Source organism: Crassostrea angulata, chromosome 9, assembly GCF_025612915.1.
Source record: "Crassostrea angulata isolate pt1a10 chromosome 9, ASM2561291v2, whole genome shotgun sequence".
NCBI classification, from domain to species: domain Eukaryota; kingdom Metazoa; phylum Mollusca; class Bivalvia; order Ostreida; family Ostreidae; genus Magallana; species Magallana angulata.
This window is the reverse complement of record NC_069119.1, coordinates 7199456-7226140: the sequence shown is the minus strand read 5'-3', so window position 1 is coordinate 7226140 and position 26685 is coordinate 7199456. Positions and strand designations below refer to the sequence as shown.

General features: G+C 35.0%; 1 protein-coding gene across 15 annotated transcripts in view; it reads left to right on the top strand.

Annotated features, from left to right (window-relative positions):
- Window positions 1–26685, top strand: part of LOC128163149 (5'-AMP-activated protein kinase subunit gamma-1-like) — a 112534-nt gene that overhangs the window by 66801 nt on the left and 19048 nt on the right. For 7 of the 15 annotated variants that reach the window (XM_052826676.1, XM_052826675.1, XM_052826669.1 and 4 more), the window contains 2 exons: window positions 19201–19755; window positions 20446–20476. In XM_052826676.1, the coding sequence (XP_052682636.1) occupies window positions 19201–19755; window positions 20446–20476 (586 nt within the window). Of the gene's footprint in view, window positions 1–1227; window positions 1412–6242; window positions 6544–8604; window positions 8739–9453; window positions 9511–9581; window positions 12035–16495; window positions 16646–19200; window positions 19756–20445; window positions 20477–26685 lie in introns of those variants that run through there. The other 8 variants (XM_052826667.1, XM_052826666.1, XM_052826670.1 and 5 more) reach the window with 6 other exon arrangements.

Sequence of the window (26685 nt, the reverse complement as noted above, 5' to 3'; positions counted from 1 at the left end):
TTTGAGCATGATGGTAAATCAAGACATGTCCATTAATTCACACAAGCCATTTTTTTTTTTAAGGGAGTTGTATGTGTAAAAATTATTTGGTCATTAGATGCAAGATAAGGAACGTCAGAATGAAGAGCTACATAGAATGTAAAGTTTGAATAAAAGGCATGTTTATTAAGGATTTGTAGACTTCAATGTCACTAGACACTAGAGGATGGAAAAGGGATGGTGGTGTTGGAGGGGGGGGGGGGGGGGGGTTGCAATTTCAAAAGTCATGCTAATGCATACCATTGATGGCTAGACAATTATCTAATGATTTTGTAATCAGTTTGTTTTGATAAAGAATATGAAGAACATAGATAGCATTGGCAAACAACATACCTGCGTAAAAGTACATATACATGTACGATAAATGCACTATGCTATATGGTAATAAATGTCAAAGTACAAGAAGTGTGTCCAATTCAATGCCCTCCTTGATAATAGCTGATAATGAACAAAAATTGTCATAACATACATGCATGCCGATGTCCTACGCTCAAGCATGTGGACAACGATAGAGTGACTTGCTATCAAAAAGAGGCTGTAAATCATATTGATATCACTAAATATCATTGGTATAAGACTCTGATTGATTCTGGAAGTAATAGGCTTCTGTCTAAGTAACACAGGTTAAATAGTCAAGTGGAAGTGTCCATTGTCCTAAGGAATGACAGATGTGTATATTTAAAGTCTGACGTGATCGTAAATAAATACTTAGTAGAACGTAGTAATCGTTGTGGGGTGCAAACATGTACTTAGGGCATTTTAATTTGGAACGTGTAGAATGATAGATGTATAGGTAAACATAAATACTGAAGTTACATCATTCTTTAAAAATTTTACCTGTTTACTTAATGTATTTCTTTTTATCAGGAAAAGGAAGCTAGAATAAGGGTGTGTGACGCGTTGAGCAAAAAAAAAGTGTGAAACTCAAACACTTGGGCCTTGTGTTACCCAATAGTTTGTAAATCAACACCAGCTGTCTTTGTTGCATAAGCTCACACAAACACTGAGTCCTGTGTGTGAGATTAAAGACTAAGAACCTGGGGAAACTCCCTATAGGGGCCCCTCTCAGTCTGTACACACTATGTGTAAACAGTAAAGGGGGCACCACGCTCACTTATTGATCTGTTGAAGGTGAAGGTCGCAGCCCGGTTTTATCAGAGACCCGAGACCCGCCAACCCTATACAGTACATACATGTGTGCGCCACGCGATAGAGCCGGGGAGAGTCAGCTCTGTGAATGAAGTAAGGAGCCCCTTTGTTCACTGAGACTTCAGTTACTGATTTTGTGATAGTGTGTATTGGGGCCTATAATATATACTGTGAGGCAGCAGAAATTCTCAGTTTTTTTTCTGGAATTGTATACTTTTTTCAGGTAAGTTTATTCAGAGAAATCAAGTTTATTGCTACTGTGAAAAGCTGGGTCTTTTACAAAGTGTGTCAAACCCACATGGAGTTTTATATTGAGGGTGATATCTTAATGCCAAGGACTTTTCATGGAAGTAATCATAAAACACTCAGAACTTATAGAAATTCAAATTTGATTTATTGTTGGATTTCAAAACTAGAATATTGGTTGGCAAGTTTCTGAAGTACAGTAGTGTAGATAGCCTCTATGTATATACTGGGTAATATAGCTGTTGTAAAACAATAAAAGGAATCAATTGGGAAGTATAATTAGACCAGAGGGCCACATGCACTGGTAATTTATGATGTGTCAATGAAGGCTAACACGGTGCACGACTTTTGTATTCTAGATCAGGCAGTTGTCACCATGCTTATGACTGTCACACATCAGTGAACTTCGTTCTTTAATAAAATCCCTATTTACACTGTAAGTATTGTGTTTCATGGAGTACATGCATTTTGAAATCATGGGTATAGCACCTTACTGAATATCTGGGACATCTGCACACAATATCTCTGATGTTATTTAAAGTCAGATTAATCCTTTGAATTGGGTGAAATCGAATTTGGGATTTGGGATTTTTGCAAGTATTATAAGTTCTAGGAATTTGTCATTGCTCAGAGAGCAATACCCTCTGGTTTAAAGTCGCACAAAGAAATAATATGCAATAATACTTTCTAAAATAGAATTTAAAGTGGACAGTAGGAATTGTTTATAGTTCTGTAGATATAAGTATATAACAGTGTTTTAAAGTAAGGAGTTTAGTATTTACACGTAACAATGTTTTTGCAGGTCAAAGCCTGGATTTTGAATTAAACAATGTTGTCCTAGTCATAGGGTAGTTGAACTTCTGCTGTCATGCATGAAATATTGATGGTCATGCAACCCAGTATGTTGAAATTTTTCAATTCTTTCTATTGATCTTCATTAGATGCATCAGCTTGTCAACAAATGAATGAACTTAACAATAAGTGAAAGCATACTGTTACTTAGAAAAGGAGAGAGAGAGAGAGAGAGAGAGAGAGAGAGAGAGAGAGAGAGAGAGAGAGAGAGAGAGAGATGAACAATGGACAAGCTCTCTAAATATTAGTTGAATTAAATGTATGTAATCCACATTGGCTGAGAATTAGCTGAAATTGGAAGCAATGGGTTCATATTCAGCAGGGATTAACCATTTCGTCTTGCATCAAAGTGCAGTAAGTCCTGCTGAGCATATGATGTAGCTCTTGGATTAACTCACTCTGCAGTGATTCTTGGCTAGGTTCACTAAGTAGAGATGTGAAACCATGTGAATTCCCTTGATGTTTAGTAATTTGGTTTTGATAGGTATGATTAAGTTACAATTATCTCTAGATTGTTTAGGCTCCATGTACCCATTTCTGCTGACTCCGCTCTACATCTCTCTCTCTCCAGAAAGCAACAGGAAATTCGCTTTCTCTCTCCCCTCTTCATCCCCCCTTTCCCCAAGAAAAAAGAAATTTAAAGTCTTCTCTTGTTTTTCTTCAACTTGAACTTGCAACACTTGAGCCCAGAGAGTGCCACTGCCCTCAGGAATGACCTCAGTGTATAATTAGTTTTGTTGTATGACCTAGTTTCCCTGTCAAGAATGGTCAGCAGCTGGAATTATTATCCCCAACCAGTGTCTCTCACACCAGTGGTTCGTTTCAAAACTGCTATATTTTCCATGTTGATTTGATTTTAACATAGTGTATTTACTGTGATTTGATATAAATGCTACATTAAGTTATTCTCTTTTGAGCAGTGGACAGGCATTGCCTACTCTTTTGAGAAGTGGACAGGCAATTAGCCTAGTCATCCACTTGGAAGTGGATGTAGAGGATGCCTGTCCACTTCTCAAAAGAGAATGGGCTGTAATGCCTGTCCACTTCTTAGAAGAGAATACCTTGATTGTGTTATCCTACATGTATATAAAATACATGCATGATTAAGCAGTGAATGAATTGATATGTCCATCATATTTCTGTTACATTGACTGTAATTTTGGCCTTTATTGTCCATTACCACTAAGGGTATACATTTATTTCCATAAATTGCACTTTTGTTAAACTCTACTTGACCACCATATGCTGGCCGGCACTCCGTTTTAGCCCTTATTTACTTGGTCCATCATTTACACAGTCTATCATTTGCACAGTCCATCATTTGCATAGTCCATCCTCAGTACTGTATTGAACCAGTTTTAGTTCAGCTTGTTTGAGCTGGACGTGAGAATCAATCAACACTTATCGACTGATTCTGGAGAGGTGACATCAAAGAGGGAGTGTTGAGGCTTCAAATGACAGCACCATACCATCTTGTTTAATGAAAGATTAAGACAAAGGATTGTTTGATTATTGCTCTCTGCTCTTGTTGTTCTGATAATTATAATCCTTGTTGGAGGGAATCAAAGGTTCATGTGTTGTGTTGACGGCAAACTGGAGACTTATGAACGTCTTTTTGAACCATCATGCTGACAGCAAACTGGAGACTTATGAAAGACTTTTTAACCATAGTGGTGACAGCAAACTGGAGACCTATGAACAACTTTATATATGAACCATTGTGTTAACAGTAAGTGTGAGCCTTTGATTGTGAAGATACTTGTTTGGATACCATAAATCAGTGGTGTGTGCAGAATTGTTCATGGTGACTGTAAAGTTCATGCATGGTGAACCAGTGTTGGTGTTCATGTCTTACAGCAGTGCATGTTCATGATGTATCGATAGGTTCATGTTTTATAATTGGTTCATTCTGAGTGATATTTGGTAATGAAAGTTTATTTGATAGGTGAAAAAATTACTAACTAGCTATAATAGATGTCTTCAACAATGATGAGTTTCACATAGGTGGATTCAATTTATGAGTTGAGTAGACAAATGTTATTACAACATTTATATAAACCACATTCATCAATTTTTACCCGAAATTGAAGAAGCTAGCAAGTAGACAAGATAAGATTGAAATTACAATTGATTGGATTAAGTCAACAAATGAAGGCTTCAAAGAAAACTGATGGGGGGGTCGGAATTAGTTTCTAAATAAAACGACATGAAGGTGTAGCAGCTTAATTAGCTTTGTTAGAAAATTCTTTTGATGACATACAGACAAACCTTGTTATGTAGAACTTTCTGAGATTTCTGAAAAAACAAAGATGCTTTTTGAGAAATTTTTAGAGAAAATGACTTTAAAAGATCACATAAACAAACCGGATTTCCAACACACTTCTACATATAACATGTATACATAACAAAAGTTCCGCTGTATTAAGATACAATCAAACCTCGTTATCTCAAACTAGATGGGACTGGTTAAAAACTTCGAGATATCCAAGATATCAAGGGTAAAATATTTAAAGTTTAAGTGTTTGGGACTTAAAAATCACTTCAACATATCCATTGTATTCGAGATATCGGTGTTCAAGGTACCGAAGTTCAACTGTATATTTATTATTTATATATCAAAGTGCAATCCGTCGAACCTTAAGATGCTTCAGTTGCACATGAATGGGACTCCATGCAATGTGAAAAGATAAAAAAAACAAGAGCTTTCTTTGCTCTTTGTTCTTTTAAGGGGAAAAATTTCTCTTTTTGTTGCTATTCTTATGCATATTAGATGTCCAACTAATTCATTTAAGATGGCAGATTTCATCGGAGACAGCAAAAATTTGCTTTGGTAGTCTTTGAGGTGGCATTTTGAATTTTGTTTTTTGTCCACAATGTTTCTGATACACTAGCTCTTAAGTGAATATAATATACTATCAGAAACATGGTACATATCTATTAATGTTTATGGAGACAGTCAGATGTCTACTTAAAACAAGTCACTTTTAGAACCAAAATAAAAGCTTTTAACACACTTGCTAGGGAGGTCAGGTTGTGCTATAATTACATTTGTATTTCAAGGGTTTGGAGAATTCATTTACTGGCTTGATTTTTTTTGGAAGATGGGAATTGTCCCCTAGTGAGAAGAGTTTGTCAGACTCTACTGAACAATGTGACATTTTGATACAATGGTTTCAATTTTATAAGTTGTTTTTTTTTTTGTAAAATGGTTTTTGCCCTAGAGTGAATTGCAGTATTTAATGACATGCCATGGGAATCATACACATCCTGTTTGTTGAAATATATTGGTTTTCATTCTGAATAAACCAGGCAACCTTTTACTACAGTTGTTATAGGTTAATCAATGATTGCGATGCCAAATCATTTGTGTTAAACAGTTTGTTCTCTTGGACAATTTAAAGTAAACCATTTGGGGCCCACCCATTGAGTTAATATTGATCGTGATGATGTTAAGTATTCAATAATTCAAATGAAATGTGTTAAATATTTGGATTTTTCTGAAAAATTCCAGATCTATACTGCACAAATCAATGTCAGAATCCAAGCATGCAAATAGTACTTTTATAGGGTTTAACCACAATTGAGAATATCAAATTAAAAAAAATTGAAATTGAAGTTCTTTTATTCTGAATTGTTTTATTATTTAATACAAATCTAAGAGAACCTTGTAAATGAAAGTCATGATTAGCATTTCACTTATATTATGTCACATGTAGATTAACGCAAAATCTTAATAAATGCAATTAAAGTGTGTATATTTATGAAGATTTTATATTAATTTAAATATGACATAAGGGTATAGACTTATATTACCTTAATGATAACAAATCTATTTATATAAATTATAATGTTTTAATTATGATAGAATATGAATATTCATGGTTTTTTCTCTCTTTCTTTTAGGTAAGTTCATCAAGTCTTCTGCCTATACTTAGTTAATGGTGTATATGTTGGTGGATGCAATGTGAAAGTCGGAATTGGTTTGGTGCGCAGAGATCAGCCATAAAGCCAGAGCTTCACTTGTTTCCATTGTATAGAAGAATCATACAAAGTGTTCACTCAAAAAAAAGAAACGAGTTCAAAGAGAGGGATTTAATTGAGACCCATTTTTTCTGTGCACCAATACTTTTTATTCTGTGGAGAAATATTCAGTGATCAAGGATTTTGGAGATTATTGATTAAGTTTGGAAGGATATAGTATTGTTAAGGGGGATTTTATATTTATGTCATAAATTGACACCTGGCACCATGACAAAGGTAATACATCTTAATTATTGAGCCGCTGCACTTAAAACATCTATGGAATTTGCATCATCCAAAGAAACCGTCAAAGTTCCAATTGATCGAGTTGGGGTATAACTGTATTTTTGCAACATCATCTTCTTTATCATATCTCTAAAAAATTGAGTTTTGCTTTTTCATTAATGGATTGAGAGTCATATTAAAACCATTTTAACAAGACCTTGGAATTTTGGTTTGCCGTAGCTATCTATTTCTTGTGTCAAAAGAAGTTAAAAAATGACGTGGTTTCAAGCAAAATATGCATCGATTGTGTAGTCTTAGCTCAAAAGCCAGACAAATCTTGTTGATTTCAAAAGCCATGAGTGGCCAGCAATGAAATAGACAGGCCTACGTCACATTGCTGTTTGACACAACTACCCAAAGTCCAAGCTCTTGTTAAAATGGTTCTAAATGTTTGTGAAATTGAGAAATGCTGAACAGTCTCTAGCAGTAGCTAGCTAGCTCAGTAGGTACATATAAGTGAGTCTGAGACATACAGGTTAGTTTCTGACGATGACATTGGAAGGACAATGATAAGTTGAACATAACAATATTGCATGAACATAATAATAATAGTTTTATTTCCAATTTTGGGACCTGGGGGCATACAAGATTACAATTATTAAAGAATTAATTGTTAAAGAGAGATTCTTCAAACAAAATAGACCATTCACGTACATAAACATGTAACAGTCGGGCAAATGTACATCAGCATGTCATAACATTATATAAATAGTGCCTGTTTAGGAGGGTAAGAGTTAAAATTGAAACCCTGAGAAAGCCATTGTCAACGGAAGCGAAGGAGAGGTTGACAATGGTTTTCGAGGGATGTCAATTTCAGCTCTTTATTTACCCTCCCAAACAGGCACTATTTATTTTATTAAACTGAATGCTTAATTCTAAAGAAACCTTTACGGAATAACGTGAATTCTATGGTGAAGCGTAAGCGCATAATTTACGCGCATGTAACAATTTGTTGTGTTACCCGTTGCCAAGTGTGTTGCTAACGCTGAGGGTAATAGAATGGATTATCAACTGCGTCTTAACCAATCAGATTTCAGTATTTAACATGAAAGTATTATAAATTAACAATATACACATATCAAGTCTATTATCTATGTGATGTGCTGGTCCATAGCTGATTAACATGATTGTAATTATTGTGCATGATCAGCCCATAAACTCCATAGATCCATACAGGTACGGGGGACCTGATGACAGATGTTCCGATTTACCGGTATATGGTGCTAACAGCTTGTGCATCTTTATTGGGTGCAGACATGATTTCAGCCTCTGCTTGATTGGAAACTATATTGAATCAAGTTTGTACTTTGAGTTTTGTATTTCCAGTTTAATTAATACGCCCAGAAATTTTCTAGCTAATTCTGTGATTTCTGTAGTGTTAGAAGGTATGTAAGGTATGGGTGTCAGTAAGCAGCGTAATATTATTATATTTAATAACAGACCCCTTGTTGATATCCGAATTTAGTTGACTTACTATGAATAACTCTTTATAGTTATGAACACTGTGTACATTAAAGACGTGTGAACTAAAAATTATAAGATTTGCAAGCAAGTTTCCCATTATCTTCATTTTACATAAGATTTTCTTCTTATAATTTCAAGAAATTTTTTATAGATCAATTTAATTTGTGTAGGCCATTTAGCAGCATTTGAAAGAACGCATTTACTTTGATTTAGTCCGTTTAAAATCAGAACAGTATAAATCACTAACAGAGCCCCAGTTTATATGAACTATCCACAACATTTAAATAGAGATTTTGAGCTTTAAGTGGTCAGTTTGATTTTAATCGGAAAATGAATCTTAAAGTCTATTGGGGACCTTTATGGTCAGTAGATTGTTGGAGCAAACAAATAGGAAGGAGATCACTAAACAGGGTGAACAGTGACCAGGTATTGTTCAGTGTTATTTACTTACACTCAGGCCTCCTGAACAATGATCATAATGCAGGCCCCTGGTCAGTTGTCTTGTTGAACAGGTCACATTAACATAGCCTCAGGAAGTGGATGACCTCTGACCTAGATTGATGTGTTTGAAGTGCTCTGATCTGACCTCTAAGTAGGCAGACATATTGATGATCATATGTCAACTCAATGGATTCTTAAAAAACTGTTTAAATTAGCATCAAGACAGGATTTAGGAATTCAAGGTTTGTAGTATGTTTGTTTGAATAATAATCCTCTCAATTGTACATGTTCTGCTTTAAGTTGATGGTAAAGGGAAGGGGGTTGAACTTGATGTTAAAATTAGGGATTCATATTGCTGTTAAATGCAACTGTAGTCAAAGGAAACTGGCATTGAACACTTCAGTGGGAGTGATATTCTTGGTAGACTATTTACCTGCACACCTTTACTTATATACCTTGATAACACCTGTGAAGGTAACAAAGCACCATAGGTAAATGACAAGGGAAGGGGTAGTGGCAGTGAAGGCAATGATCCTACCGTGACAATGGTTTGTATATCTCAGATCTTCTATCTTATCAGTAGGCTATATTGCACAAGCCTTTCTAATACAAGGTCCTTAATCTATCGACACTTCATCAAAATTCAAAGCCAAGTAGGTTGTGGTGCGCATTATTATGTCACCTGTGCCATTTAAAAAACAGAACAAAATTGAAAAAAATTCAATGACATCTAACCCTATAATAAATTTTGAACAGTTTAATGCTGGAATTGAACAGCAGGTCTTTCTTTATCGAAGCCAAATAAAATATTTCAAAAAACTTTTAGAGAGTAGGCATTTTAGCAAGTGTTCATTCATATTCTGCCTGTCTATCTTTCTCTCTTTCTCTCTCTCTCTCTCTCTCTCTCTCATCATTTGTACAGTCACGTCAAGCCTGTGTACTTGTATATTGTTATAGCTGTCCTCCACTGATTCAGGGAGAAGAGTTTTTGCGACAAACACCAGTAATTGTAAGGTGAGGGCCACTTTCTACAGATTCTGGAGCACTTCACTAGTACCAAGTCATTCTGGCTTTGAGAATACTCACCCTTTCACCTCGCCCACCAACCCCACTCTTTGGCAATGTATGGCAAATGCACTTCAGTACAAATCTGATGCAGCTCAACAAAAAGAGCCCTGAACATTTGGATATTTTCTTCATTGTATCATACAGGTTGTGTAATTTGTTTTGTTAAATCTATTGGCACTGCTAGAATCTCCCTTTTTTCTTTCAGTTTTATTCCCCTTCCCCCTCTTTCTAAAAACACCAACAAATACATCATCGGATAACCACAGGTCATCGAGTTTTTCACGTATCACCAGGTAATAAGTAAAAGATGCTTTCACCTGTGGGTATCCGACGATGCAACAAATACTGCCAAAGGTGACTAAAATTAAAAATTAGTTACTCGACTCGATTTGATTTTATGCATCAACACAACTAATGGGCAAAGAAAGATAACTCTGACTGAGGTAGAAGAGAAGAACAGGTGCTTGTCAAATTTTAGGAGTTTAGTGTGAGGAGGTTATCAGATTGTTGTAACATAGCCAGGGTTGTACCAACATCTCATGTTGCGTGCCATTACAACATGATGAAAACACATGGTGTTTAAGAGCTTTCAGATTTATTGGCAAGATGAGAAGCCAAAATGTTGTAGAACCTTCATCAAATTCTATGTGCAGCTGCATAAAAAAGTTTCGCCTTGGTTGAAATAAAGCAGGAAGAGCGGGGATATAAATTAGAATGATTTTTTCAGCTTGATTTATTTTTGAATTAGATTTGAAAATTGCTCCGTGGCACTGAAGATAACAATAGGTATTTATTTGGTATAATATACCAAATAAATAACTACTGGTAAATTATATATATGTACATACATACATCTCTTTGATATTGCGTCGTTCACAATGGGAACATGATTGCTTTTATGGCCATTTATGACGAGAGTGACAGGGAAACATGACAAGTCGCAACGGAAATCGATTGGCCCCTCCACTTTAAATGCAGTTCGGATGTTAGGAACATCCCCCCCAAGAGATGAGAATTGTAACTATCGACTCTGAGCTTGTACGACGGGGAACTGCTGTGATCTGCGTCTGGTCCCCGAGGTCTTTCAGAAACGGGACATTATTGGTGTTACAGTAAAAAGCAAAAATATCTGCATGTAGCAGTTATGTGATATTTTTATATAAAGAGACTACATTCATCGATTGCCAGTATTACCAGCAATAGAGAAAAAGTTTTTGTTCGTGATTACCTCTTGAAAAAGAGCACTTATTAAAAGACTTTACTTACATCATATTTATATTGACATCATTCGTTAGATTCAAAGATGTATTTCCTCAGTTGATTCTAATGGAGAGATTCATGATTCCTTAGAGTAATAATGTGGGTAAGGAATGTTTTTACAATGAGGTGATAGTGGATTGAAGTGGATTGACACAGGAGGGCTCTTTCAGAATAGACTTCATGATGAAGCAAGAGGTTCTGATGTTAATTATAGACTAATTGGTGATGGCATTCAGCGATAGCTATTTTAAGAATGTGTAATTATGTGTATGAGCTTTTCTCGCCTTGCGTACATTATAACCATTCGCTTCTTTTGAGAAACCTCCCGCCACTGATTGACTGATATTTGGTTACCGATGGGGATGTCGAGGAACCGGAATAATGCTGCACCTCTGTTGTGTGTTAATTACAGTGTCGAATGGAAATTTTAGTAATCCAGCGAAGAAGAGGGGAACTAAACAGTAGTTAAATGACCGACAACAATTTGGGTTGATTGAGTCATCGTAACTTTTTTTTCCTCATGAAGATCAATGGCCAAGAGAGCACTAGACAGAAGGATGACTACTGGCGGAGTTAGGAAAACAAAATAATTTTAACGCCTTTATTTCGGATTGGATAAGGAACACATTCTTTCAATTGCAAGAGAACCTTGCGGAGAGCAGGGGAGATTTTTTTACCCGGTGCATTAGATATGATTGTTGTGGCAGTAAGGCTACGATGAAGTGTTATCATGAACCTGTGGAAGAATCAGAAAGAGGTGTTTGTAAAGGGTCTGCACTGATTACAACAACAATGGCCTAACTAATGTCCTGAAAGTGGTGTCGAGACTGTCAGCTAGTACCATTTTAAAGGCGTAAAAAACTCCTGCAGGCCAAGAGCTCACTGACCAAAAAAAAAAAGAGGAAACTGCTGGATTATTTCACTTTAGCTCTAATTCACAAGGAAGGGGATTTGTTGTTGTGTGTTTCAGCCTTCAGAATGGAATAAAAGTGTGAAAAAGGAATTCTTTTGGATTTATTGTGTATTTTTCTCCGACAAAATGTCTAGTCTGTATGTGCAGTGTTTGAAATCGAGGGTTGAAAAAGCATGGAAAGAGGAAATGGCAAACAATCATACGAAAGTGGATCACCTGCACACAGAGAAGAGGGACCACGTCCCCGTTCATCATCACCACAGAAAAAGGGCATGTCATCATGCTGACCATGTACAGGTAAATGGTAGCGATACTAAATCAGTGTCCTTTGTTTTATACAGTTTTGATGATTTTACTCTTGTGTACTATCAAGCCGATCTCTCTTATCGAATCAAGCCTGTTGAGTCTAGATGCTTTAAGAAACCTATCAGGATGGTGTTTTGGTACATGTGTGAAGTCTTAAACAGTCTGCTTCTTGATGCTGAGATTTTCGATGAAAACTTTTTTTTTGGAAAAGGTGCAGGAATCAGCAACATGCTCAGAATGCTAATCCAAACATTTATCGGCCCTAAATCTTTGAGGCAATGTGTGAAGTTGGCATTCTTACAGAGCTGTAGAAGGCATAGAAATTGTGTTTGATGTAATATAAACATTTGGTTCTGTTGACGAGGAAATCGTCACGGTTTGGCAGCACACTCTCTCGCACACATTACACACAGACTGCTCTGACTTTGTGTGTGCCCCAAGTCTCCTTGCCAAAATTCTTGAGGCTTTTACAGACTGCCAACATGGCTCGATCACTGCTGGATCAGAGCGTCCTCCCTTTTCATCTGTTATCTAGCTGTCGCAATCGGGAGCTCTGTTGTTGCATTTTTGTATTCTTCATGGTACATTGTACATGTACCGGTATGTGTATCTCATAGTGTGATGTAAAATGGTCTTAAAACATAAGCTTTTCCTCTCCTGATTCTATAATGAGTTAATCTCTCTCTCTCTCTCTCTCTCTCTCTCTCTCTCTCTCTCTCTCTCTCTCTCTCTCTCTCACCTGTTTTATATTAATACATGAATATTATGTTAACATAAACCTTGACACATAATATTGTTTCAATCCAAACAAATGCATGACGTCCTAGTATTTATGTTATGATAATAATTGACCACTACAATAAAACAATCCCCTTCCTGATGTTTTAGAACATTGTCCTTATTTTATCCCTTCAGTGCCATTCTCCGAAACCACCAACATCGTCCATTATTTACAAAACACCACTTAACCCCTTTCCTTGCCCTTTGTAGCAGGCAGGAAAAGCCAATTTTTTTTATCTTTTCTATTTTCTTTAGAGGAGCTAGTGGTTATTAAATGGTATGGGACATCTATCGATATTTATGTAGATAGAAGTACATTATAATCAAAATACTTTTACCGGTTTAGAATTTTCAAATGTAACAATATTTGACCATGAAAGGTAATTAAAATTTCTTAAGAATGGGAAAATTTTTAAATGACCCAGTGGGATTCAAACTCATGACATACAGTTTTGTAGCTAATGTTTAAACCTATTGCACTACGCTGTAACAAATGTTGGGGTGAACAGTTTTATAAAACCATTCTTGATTTTATTCTTTATTTCGATTAAGGAAGCACATCACAAAATGGAGGTCTCCCATACCACCTGAAAAATTATATATATATATATATATTCCTCCCATGCAGTGCACTTCTCCAAAAAAAAAAGGTGTTTTTCATTTCAATGCATGAGCACAATTAATTGTCACAGTGGTTTTGAATTTGAAAGAATCTCTTTATGTAAGAGGTCTCAAGATTGTAATTAGTTTACAGTACATTTCTCAGGAAGAGTACAAATAAATAAAAGAGAGGTGATTTTACCACCTCCTAAAATGGAATTGACATGTTAATTCTGCAGAAGACAATTAGTCAACTGTGTGGATCACATGTGATGATAAATCAAAGTACTGAAAGTACTGAGGGACGGAGGCATCATTGCGGAGGAGATTAATCTAATAATTCCAAGTATTGAAGTACCGACGGGAGTTCATTTCATCGATTGCTATTTATCTTAAGATCAACGATATGTAATTTCTCATGCCAAGTAGTTTCTTATCGGTAATTGAATAACGCATATTTTCATAATATGAATTTTCGGGCTTTTCCGACAATTTTAAGAATTCTAGGAAAACATATGCATTACATCGAATTCATCGATTATTTTCGAGAACAAGGTCTTGTCAGCGACGATGGTCTGTGGTTAGGTCCAAACACAGTTTCACTTCCAGTTTGCCAGAGTAGCTGCATAGGAGAGTTGATAAAAATCAACTCCCAAGAATAATAATGGCTTTTCTTCTTCAAATTTTAAGGTATAGAAGGTTTAGAGTATTAATTGTTTGCAATACTAAATACTACAGGACAGAAACTACTTTGCTAACATATTCATGCTCCTTTATGGAATATGCAAAAACAAATTACAAACAAAAAAATATTTTGTTAGTAAGTACTATACCTAATGATTCACAATACATACTAAAATTTATGATATATAATCAATAAAAACTTTTGAACAGTGAACTTTTTTCATAGGAAAAAAATCGTTCCTGCATAAAAACCCCTAATGTTACATGAAGGTAATATATGCATGATCTCAATCTCGCATAGTTGTTGTTCTTTTTCTCTTGCAGAATGTACGTTTCGATTGTAGAGTGATCAAATATATTTTTAAGCGTTTCAAAAAGTTATGGAGATGAAATATTTATATATAAGAAACGCTACAGCTCATTTTGCTAAATTTTGCTCAAAATAACCGTTGACTTAATCATTTCAGGCGGTCCAAAAAGTAAATATTGCTTGCTCAGCCTTTTGATCAACAGCTTAGCGCATCAACTGTAAACATTTCGATGTGACTTTTTGCAATGGATGAAAATATTACGAATTTGTACAGATTTTACTTGTGGTGTAAATAAAATTTTAGAGGTATATATTTAGAATTTCCGGAAAATATTTAACACGCAATTGCGAGCTTTTATTTGCTGTAAATGGATTCAATCATTCAGTATATGCACGACTTCTATTCTTTTATCTAACTATGTTTAAAAAGGGAAAAATCCAAGATGAAGAGAATTCGCTGTAATATCTCTTGAAAGCTAAATCTAAAATAATATACCGCGGTAGATCTTGTAATACCCCGTACATATACATGTACAATCTGTCAAATGTTTTTACACTTTTTTCACGCGAAATTCTCTTATCAGCTTGCAAAAACACACTGACTTCCCAACTTACTTTGAAATCGACAGCGCTGGCCAGACAATGCAGGATTAATCAAGCTTCACAGCACGTGGCCTGGGTACTCTACCTATGCACATACTGAATGTGTGTGTGTGGGGGGGGGGGGAGGGAGGGGGGTTGCGTTAAAGGATGTAATCTGGATGTTTAATTTATTTGTATCACCATCTTAATAGTGGGTTTAGTATGCATGCCAAGTAAAACTAAACTAAAACTAAACTAAACTAAAATGTGCCATAATACGATCACGGTTGTCTGTACTTAATTGGGGGAATACTCAAGTTCACATAGCAGTGGTTCAACTTTTTCAATAATCATTTTACTGTATCGATGCCGGGGGCGGGAGTGTAGCAATACAAAGAAAGATATATCTCCGCAGGAGATTAATTGATAATGCGCAAGTAATATACGATACTGACTAAGAACCACGCCGTGTTTATCCATTGAATCTCATAATTATTCAATATTTCGGTCAGCACAAGATGATTCTTGAGGAATCCTCATTATTTGACATCACGGACAGGAAGCTGTATAAAAAGTATAAATAGCCACTAAACGATTACACACCATTGCTATTCTTAAACTCATGCATATTCATACTAACTTGGAATTTGACATATGGACTAAAATTTTCGAGAGAAATTATGTTTATTTATCGCAATATGTATTATATAGTTCTATTTATTGTGATTGCAAAAATGATATATATTTCAATAAAAATATTGAAATATGAATCCCAAACGAATATTGCAATTTTTGCCGCTAGATGGTGTCCATCAAATCCACTATCGACGTCACATGTGAGCTGACCGGTAGCAATAGAGGAGGCTCATAGAGCCTCCGTCTAAAAATAGGCTGCAGTTAATGGATTTCTAGGAAACCTGGAAGTAGGACAAATACATGGTCATTAATGATGTGGTAGAAACTTCTGAATCAAGAGATCATTGACACAAGGTGTATTGGATTCAGCCACCATTTATTTCTTCAACGAAATAAAAGGGATTTATCGAACAGGCAGTGTATCGATATTCTTGTTTGGAATGTAACTAAATAATAAGAAAGACAGCTTATGGAGAGAGTATATGGGGGATTATTGACATTGGGGTCAGTGACCATTTTATCTCAGGTGTTTGACCCACTCCAGAAAGTAAGGATGCCATTCTGTGCTTTCTTTTGGATTCTATCCAATTTCACCTTCATCGTCAACAAACAATAAAGAGAACTCCCAACAGCCTAGAATTATAGGCGATGATGCAATGTGACATGTTCTCTCTTTACCTCTGATGACCTCCCCTGGATTTTGACCAATCGTACTGCAGGAAGGTGATTTGTACACAACAAAACCGAGTTTGGGTTATTTATCACCATATCTGTATAACAGGGGGTAAACGCAGTGGTTTTCGTTTGAAAGAACAGGGTCAGAGTTTTGTACATATCTGGGAGTTTAGAGGACAATTTCTCTGCTATTGGAGACCATGCTGTTACGACAGCTTTTTACAAAGTGTATCGAGTGTCATTCGCAAAAGGACCAGGCTGAAAGGGGGGCGAAGGCCAGCTCCGCCCAAAGGCCACATGGAAGACGGGGGACCAGGGGAGGGGTCCAGAGGAAAGTAAGATGTTATATTGACTGGCTCAAATCATGGGGAAAAATAACGGTTAGAGTTAGATTTGAGAATATTAATGACTCACCATTCAGCTTATCTTATCATTTCTTGACCAAATGAAAAACATGTACTTGCAGTATTTCTACGGTATAGAAATATTTTGAGGATTAAAAAACACCACTTTTGAGGATTGTTTTAGTTTTACTGATAATATGTACCATTAGTCCTTGATTTCTAAAATATACCTATGTACAATGGCAAAATGCTTTTGTCTTAGATATCTTTAAAGTCAGAATTTTATTCTAATGAACACAATATAAATCGCACAATTATATGATTTGATTCCTTGTAGTGATGTTTTGCAGTTTTTAAGAGTTTTGAATTTTACACCTGTAGTCTGACATGTTCTGATCACTTTCAAAAAAAAAAGATAACCTCAGTAAAGCCCACAAAATGTTGACAGGTACAGAGTAAAGACAGATATATATATTTGGAGGCCACGATGTTAGCCACATTATCAATAAATTCATTTCAAAATTTTATGGATGTTCTAGATTCCCTTTAGAGAGTGCATTTCCTAAAACGGAAATAGATCTGCACACTTTGATTTATTTTACCCTGAAATAGCATCTTTAAGTGCATAATGTACTTTAACGTTATATATATGCACAAATATTTGCATTGAAACTATTTATAACTGTAAGTTGAAGCTATCAATTGCAATTGTGGTAAAGGCATATATACAAATATTTGCATTGAAACTTTCTATAATGCATGTATAAGTTCAATGTACCAATTGAAATTGAGGTAGCATAGTTGAATAATTATGATGTTTTAGTGGTAAATGTAAAAATTATTCATGCTGGACTTGCTATAAATAGATTTAAATTTTCCCTCAATTTTCTGATTTAAAAAAAATTCTCCTCTCTAATTCTTCAATTTTAAGTTTCACCAGGTTTGTTTTGTACATATTGATACACATTCACCTGTGTACATATTAATACACATTCACCTGTGTATCACAGTCAATATCATGAAAGCTGACTTTGACAATTGATGATTGTTTTTGATTGACACTAACAGTCTAATCACCTCAGCATTCAGTATTTGTAATTCTTCCTTACAGTATATGGTTCAATATCAATAAAGCTTTACTTTTTTAAACATGAACAAACTTTGAAGGCAATGGATCACACTGAGTTACTTATTTAGTTCAATTTAAAAAATATTTGATTTTGAGTCAATGTACCAATAAGATAAAAGAACATGTTCTGATATTTTGAGTTTTAATTTGACATATATATATTGATCGATCCAAACTATTGACTGGGATGATGTTGCACCACATGCTGTTGATGCGTCACAGGCTTATACGCGGCCAACGTTCGTTGTGTCAGCAACATGACGGCAAAACAATTTTAAAACCTCTACATCAGCCATATTGTTCCCACCCCCCATATGGTGTAAAACTAAGATTGCACTGTGTATAGATGATTTATTTTATATTTATGAAAGTCAATTTTAGTGGATTTTTAAATTTTTAAGATGTTCGTGATGATGTAATTTTATGTAATTACTTTTATACATATAAAATCAAGATTATGTATTTTGATTCATTGGAGATGTTAATTTGTGGGCGATAGCTGGATACCCATGAAATCCTCAGATATTGAGCAACCTCGAATTCAAATAATTCCACAGTAATATGGTAAATCGTACGCTCAAACAGGTATTTTCTGGTTGACGGCCTCAGAAATAGTAAGTGTACATGGTGTAGAAGAGGAGTGGGTGCCATTATGAAATCCTGGCAAAGAACACTGTTAGATCTCAGGGGAACAATTGTATCCAGAGGGGAACGTCCTGTAGGAATCACTTTGTCTGTCTGACTCTCGGTATTACCAACACTCCTGATCTGAGACCAAAAAAAGACTCATTTAGTTTGGATATGTTCACTCTATAACATTAGATTTTTCAAAAAAAGAAAAAAACAGGTTCTATATTATTATACAATGATATTGATATATATATCTTTTAAAACATATTGGAAATACATAAACTGCCATTATTTTGAATGTTAAATTGATTTTCTTCATAATTTCTTCATAATTTCCCTAATTATTTTTGTGATGCCAATGTCATCTTCTATTTATAACAAAATTGATTTCTGATGTATGAATTTAAAATAAGGGTTAAAGTTTGTCAAGTTGGACACATGAATAAAGACACAAAATAACACAGATGATAAATATTTGGGGATATGAATAAATAAAAAGAAATGACCCTGATGACTACATGTTTATCTCCAAAAATGAATTAAACGAAAGGTAATAGGATATAATTTAGTCATTGCAAGCATTCCAACATGTATATACAATATTTATTTGTCTATAGAATCTTGGAATTACATGTTATTATAGTTGCCAATATTAAATGAATAAAATGAAAAGTAAAAAGTGTTAATTTACCAATTAAATCATTGCAAATTAGTCGGAGCAGTGTAAATATTGTAAATGCAGTCATTGCCTGTATCATGTCAGTAATGTATTCACATTTGCCTTCAGGACCTTGGAAACTTCGCCATGCCGCTGTTGGAACAGGGCGTCAATGATGCCACGAATTGTAACGACCATCCAGAGGGTGACTATCGACCCCGCGCTGGCTCTACTGGATTCAGGGGGCTGTTCAACAAAAACAAACAACGCAAACAGTCAGGTGATGACATGAAACACTCCCCCTCCACATCCGCCAAAGTGAAAAGTTTCTTTGCAGAAACTTTCCGACCAAGATCAAAATCAGACCTTTCCGGGGTGAAAAAGCCCGGTAAACGACATCACAGTGCCAAAATGGATCAGTCTATGGATGAGAGTCATTTACGAGATTCTATTTCACCCGGGAAAATGGAACAGTGTAGTCCGCCCGGGGGAGGGTTACCCCCAGGGGTTCCCAACCCTAAGGGGGATCACATGTCCCCGATGGGTCAATTGTTGGGAGGTCAGTTGGATGACCATAACAAAAACAGGCATTCCTCAGGGCAGGTCGAGTTCATGGACAGGTTTAGAACGCGGTCTAATTCAGATTCTAGGGCCAAACCTCCAAAATGGAAACTTACTCAACAGGTAAGAGATATATATATATATATATGTTAACTATGTAAAATCAGAAAATTGAAAGGTTATTAATAAAAGTGAATTCATTAAAGGGAATACAAAGATTATTAACAAAAATATATAGGGTACTAAAATGATGGGAATTCAGGAAATTTAAAGGTTTAAAATATAAATACATTAGGAATAGAAAATTTTGTGAAACCCCAACCCACCTATTTCATTGAAAAGGAGTCTAAAATCACCTTGATATTAAGCAAAAATATTTTTAACATGAGATCTCTAATTTTTTACTTGCTCTCTGTATTTTGATTAGTCTATTAGAAATAAAAAGATAGTTGTTCAATCCCAAACCACAATTAAATGTCTTCCAATCAATTTATTAAGAAAATTTTACAGTAGTATTTTGTAGAGGACATCTATTTATTGTTACATTGTACAAATCCTTGGCCTGTTTTGTGAAAATCTGTCATCACAAACAAGTTTGACATTTTTTCAATTTCTGTATGAAAGTGATTTAATTGATTTTATATCCAAAACCATTTTCCTTGATTTTGAAACTTGATTTCACATGGAATTTTTCAAGACACGGGCACCTTACCTTAAAAATTTTCTTGTGAAATGAATTATGCATCGGTTTTATCATGAGAACAAAATATAAATCCAGGTATCTGATGATTATTTATGTTTATGTCGTTTCAGAGAAGCATAAGTCCTACTCAAGAACGTACCTGTAAGTATATATATTTATTGTTTATGTAAAACGAAAGTTGGGAATTCCCTATGTCTAAATATACACCAAAGCACCATCAGCGGATGCTGATGCATTATGGGCGCAGGAAGTTTGGGTTCAGTGCATGCGACCTTTTTGTGTCAAAGTGGATAGGCGGTTGAATGTTTTTTCCGCCAAGATTCATTGATTAGTGAGGGAAGCTTCATAAACTTTGCATCCTGGGCGGTGAGATATCTTCTAAGCGGAGAGAGGGGATGGAGGTGAGGTCGAGTCGGCGTCTATCGTCTGGAAGCGGCGGTTGTCCAGTGTCGTCAGGTACAAGTTCCATCGTCCATGTTTGATTATTGATTGGTTTTTATGGTTGTAATTTATAAACATTGCGGTATGATATTTTCTGTACCATCCCATTTTGTTTTCTCACGCAATGTCGGCGAGCTGTTTCAGAAAGTGTAAATGACAGCTTCCATTATGACATTCAATATTGGAATTGCTTTCTGTAAGACTGGAAAAGGTCATTTCAGATTTCTGTTTGGCCCATTATGAAACATTATAGATAAGAATGAAAATGACGAAAGAAGTTATTATGTTACTGTAAGGAAAGAATGGTCTTGATTTAGATATTTGTATTGATAATTATAAATATATATGTTATTAAGTGCAAACATTTAATGACAAGCCCAGGGGGAAATAGGATGACATCATCACAAATATGCAGATTTCAGTCATATTCAGACAGTATTGGACTGAAAATAACTACAGTGTGTATAAGGTTTTTTTTTCATTTAAACAACGCACTGCTGGTTTTAAACTTTATGATAAACCTGTCAGATTTTTTTAATGTAATGTTAGAAATATAAGTGGTTTTAAGTTGCTGGAAAAGAATATTTAAGTTAAACAGACTTTTTATTTGGGCATAAAATAATTCAATTTCAATTTCAATTTCAATTTCTTTATTAACCAATTAAGGGCCCTCAAGGGGCAACATGAAGACTGTTGACATACAACATCCAATGAACATAAAACATTCAATAAACATATACAAGAGGGAAAGAGCTGGATGATTTAAAGAACTATGACAGACATGAACAATTAAATAGTATATATGTATATATATATGTATAATTATGTATGTTTCCATACATAAAATATAAATCAAGACAGCAGCCCAGCTTTAGCTGCTTCTGTGCTATGGGGAAATGGATGAAAATGTAATTATAGTACTAAGTCTGTGCAGTAAAAGCTTGTATTGCGGTAGGAAAATGATGAATAGGACAGGGATTCAAACTTGAGCGTCCTGAATCCTTAAGGAGGTGATCCACCAACTAAGCTATCTAGCCCAACTGCGCCAGTATTTAAATCAGTCTGACTACCACATACCATGAAAAAAGAAAGATGGGTAGAAGGACTTGTATGTATCTTTTAAAGTTGTTAAAAGTTATAAAATTGTAATAAACCGATTAAGTGAAAATTTTAGCTCAACTGCCTGAATTATTATAACAGGGTTGTCTCTAAAAATTGATGTAGAAGGGAGAAATAAAAAAGTAGAAGGGGGTCTGGAGGTCTAGCTTATAGCTACCATGGAAGATTGTTTGAAATGTAAAAATAGCTGGGTAATAACGTCACTTTAGGCGGGGAAATTACCCGCCTCCTGGGTCTTAGATACAACCCTGTTAGAATGAGGGGGACTCTCTGATCGTATATGAAATAATTTCTATAATTGTAAAGCACACAGTATCAACAAACCTTGGCTAAAAGACTTTTGCAAACTGTTGAAACAATGTTTTAAAGGAGTGAAAGTAATTTATTGGTGCACATGTGAGAGTTATTTTTCTTAGAAGTGGGTCTTAATTAGCACCATAATTTCAATTCATGTGATTCATTGGGCTGGTTTTCGTGGCTCCAAACACATAGGTGACATGATAAATTAATTCATTAAAATATAACAATTGCAATTTAATGTTATCTTTTGAAATTACACAGAACTTGCAGTAAAGCATATGCTGAATTATTTATTTCAAATGCCATTATTGATCTCAACAAATCAAATATATTATATAAACATGTAAACATTTAAAGTTTAGTAATACCAATAACTTTGATTGTTGAATAAACATGGTCACTGAAGCGATGCCAAACAGTTGAATATTTCATCTAATATGGCACATATTTTCAAACAACATATAACTGCTTGCCTAATAGTTGCCTAATTTTTTGCTACAAAAGCTTATGTGACTTGTGATTTTTCACATTTTACTTTGCAGTCAGAATATTGTGCTCTTAGAAAATAACGCAGCATGAAGTTGGAGATAAAAAAAATTGTCAGTGGTTTTGATACATTAAAGTTACCTTTAATAACATACAGCCCTTATTGGTAATTTTTGCATTTCATTCTAAGATCTGAACCAACATTGTATGAATGTCACTGTCCTCTTGATATAGATCAATTTCAAATTAGTTTTTGTTAAGCAGACTTCTGGCTGTATATACTTCCCTATTCTAAACAATATTTTTGTTATTGAATCAATGTTTTTTTTGCAAAATTTGGAATATACAGGAACTAGGTTTGTCCGAAAAAGTATGTCATGGTATGTGATACATATATAAACGTTATGCATGTAAAATACTTACTGCTCCATTTTATTTTAAAATGTTGATACTACCAGGAAGTAATAAGTGAAGTACTAGAAATTTATCAGCGTTTACAAGCAAACAGAGGAAAAGTAAATTGCTGTAGTCTGATGTCTGGAAAAAAATTATAATATTTCATGGCAGTCATTCACAGTAAATCAGAAAAATAATCCGTGTGCAGGCATGCTTATATCCTTCCATCTTGGATTAAAAAATCAATATTAAGGAATGAAGGTTTAGGGTTTACATGAGGAAAAAATAGGACGTTTTATCTATCTCTGCTACTTTCATATAATGCAAAGAGACCCTATATATAAATGTAAATCAATTTATGGTAATTTATGGTTCAGCGTACCTGAGAATCTGTTGCTTCGTGGCCAGTATAAATTTACGAGTCCCATCCACTTCACCATAGGAGTGATCCATTCGAATGTTAAAAAAAAAAAAAAAAATATTAAGCTGATTTGCGCTGGTATAACTGCGGACAGATGCATGGATTCAGATCATGTAGTGTATTCAGTGATCTTGTGACGGAAAATTCAGTAGATCAAAAACAAATGCTTGGATGAATTAAGTTTTAATTAACCTGGCCTCCTTTGTATTTTTTCCGTCTCCTCACTGTCACATTTTTATTTACGACATTTCCCCTTCCCAGTGCCTAATGAGACTTAAGGCTAGAGGTAGTCTATTCTGAGGTTTGTTATTGAATGACGGTCTGTCCTTCAGCCAGCCCTCTCCGATGTGATTTATGAAATGGGACATGTAGTATAAGATAAATACTGGGACGAAGCTGGGAAAACTCGTGTTGACAAAGTGAGGACAAATTAAGTGAAGAGAAAGAGACGGAGGGATAAGTAGTTTGTGTTTGAAGACATTTGTTTGACATGAGGAAATTGTGATCATCGCACAGGATTGCCCCAGGGTAGTGTTTTGCGTGCGCGGTGAATTAACCAGTGAGGACGTGGAGTTCATGTGTTTTTACTTTGTTTTTGTTTGATTCTCGGTCATTAAAACAAAAAACAACAGAAAACACAATTATGTACTCCAAATTTATGGTGCAGATGCACAGAAAACTGAAGAATGGAGGTGAGAAAAAAACAATCTGCGAACTAAACACATTTGAAAATTTTATGTTTTTGTTTTAAGTTTCAAGAAAGATAACTCTGTCTTGCTTGGTATTGAGACCAAGGGCAGTTAACTCTGATATTCTTGTCTTCCATTCAAAGTAATTATTGTACAGAAATTGTAAAAATTAGACCAAGAAAATTTGTTGTTATTGTCCATAATTACACTTTATATGTTAAATTTATACAGACCTTTCTTTTAAAAAAACCCATTGATGTCTGTTGCTTATAGGGGATGGATATATTTTGTCATAAGATCGATACCCAATTTTTTGTCTATTATGACAGTGTCATTGTTTAAGCCCAGCAACAATGCAGTATACCAGTATTCATGTGCTTTATGCCATCTGTCATTTCAAAAAAAAACTCGTGATGTAATTCAAGTTGTGAAAAATTGAAATTCAGGACAATTCTTAAATTTAAATTTTTGCTGATGCAAGCAATCCTTACTGTCTGTATGCACGTAGCCATATATACAAAATGCCTTATCTAGTTGTCACATACATATTCAGGTCAAAAGACACCTGCGTCTAACTCTCTCATTATAGTCTTGATACAGGTATAGAAGGACATCAGGTGACTTGGGAGTCGGTGGAATACACGTTGAGACATTTAGCATACAGGTGTATTTTCAAAAGTACATATACTATTTACATAGCTTCTGGACCAATGTTTGGTCAGGACCAAGATAGAATCTTAGTCTATAAGAGACTGTAAATTGAGCTGTTGATAAAAAGTAACTTAATTGATATACAATTATACATGCTCTTGATTTATATAATTCCTAGTTTTACCTCATGGTGCCTTTGTGTATTGATGCATAATTTGGGTGTTAGTGAACCCTGTGTTTATTCTTAGTGAAGGTTAAAGTTGTGTGTGGATGGGGAGGGCAAGGAGTGGGAATAAACTCAAGACTTGATCAGTTGATGAGTCCCTGTTATAACATCAGAAGTACCTGTGCTTCAAATGAATGAGTTTCTAATCATTTAAAATAAACCAGTTCTAGACAAGATGACAATTTGTGAGAGAAAGTGGGTCAAGGACCAAAAGAATGTCTCTAAGCGGTTGTAATTGTGCCAGTGCTGATGTAATCATTCCTGACTAGGTTCACAGCTCTATATGTGTGTATGAAAGCAATGAGATAAAATAGACGCATTAAGTAAAATGTACTTTGCATATGATTATTAACATTCTTGTAGCAATTTAAAAAAAAATATATATATATATATATATATCTATCTCACATTGAGAGAAAAATGATTGAGGCTATTTTCTACATCGATTTGTTTTTTGTGTGATATTTAGTATTGATAGCCCAATTAATCATCTAATTTCCACAAACAGGATCTGTTCAGTTTAGGGCAGATGGGGCCTGTTTTATCCCTATCACACATAAACAGTATAAAATATACACACAGTAGTTTTAATCGCCTCAAAGTACAGTGTATCCGAGATGTTGGTTTTTCTTTGACCATCTCATCTCTTTACAATATTAATTAAATGAAATTATAATAAAGGAATACTAAATCTTAACATTTTCATTTGTGATGAATCACCTTCTTATCAAAAATATTTTGTTTGAAATTAATTGGAAGCCAAACAATTCTAGACTATTTGAATATGTGTTTGGCAATGTATGCAATTTAAGTGAGGCCATTAACATTATTCTTCCTGGAGTTACATTTCTCTCCATCTTCTGCAAACTTCTGAATCATAGCCACTTAAATCAATCTGGGGTAAAACATTGCAAGATGTATTGTACATTTGTATTTGAAAATATTTTTGGCATTTTCCTTCTATTGTTATACCGTTGTACAGTTAAAAAAGAAGGACTAGGGAAGAGATAATCATGTCTTCCAAGTGCATGTCCTATCTGCTGTAGAAAGGATAATGCTTAGTTTAAGTAGAGCACTCGACAATTTGTATACATGTAGCAGGATATTTTGTGTTTCTATTCTAAGTGTTTGAAATTTCTTCATCCTGTTCAATTTATGCTGCAGCCAGCACGGAGCAGTATAACAGTTATTAACAGCTTTTGAGAAACCCCCCCTGATAACTTGGAAGCTTGGCAAGGAGGTGTGTATTGACAATATTTTTGTCAGAGGGTCACATGACCCCGCCTCTTTACTCTGATTGGATAACCCAATAACTGGAAGGTGAAGGCTGGTGTCGGTTAATGTTTACAGTTTTTCATGGAGGAAGCCATGTGCCTGCATGCTGCATTGAAAAAGTCAAACTAATTACAAGACAGTAATTTGTGCTAATTGACAGTCATTGCATTTAATTTTCATTTTGACAAGCTGCCCTGCTGTGTTAGGGAGAGTTGTCATTGAGAAGAAGTTTTTGGATTTTGTTGCAATTTTTTAAGGAACTTTTATCTGCGGAGAATTTCTGGCTGCAGGCTGGGTAGATCCATAACTACTGTTGTCGAGCTCCCCTTCGGATAGCTGCTCTATC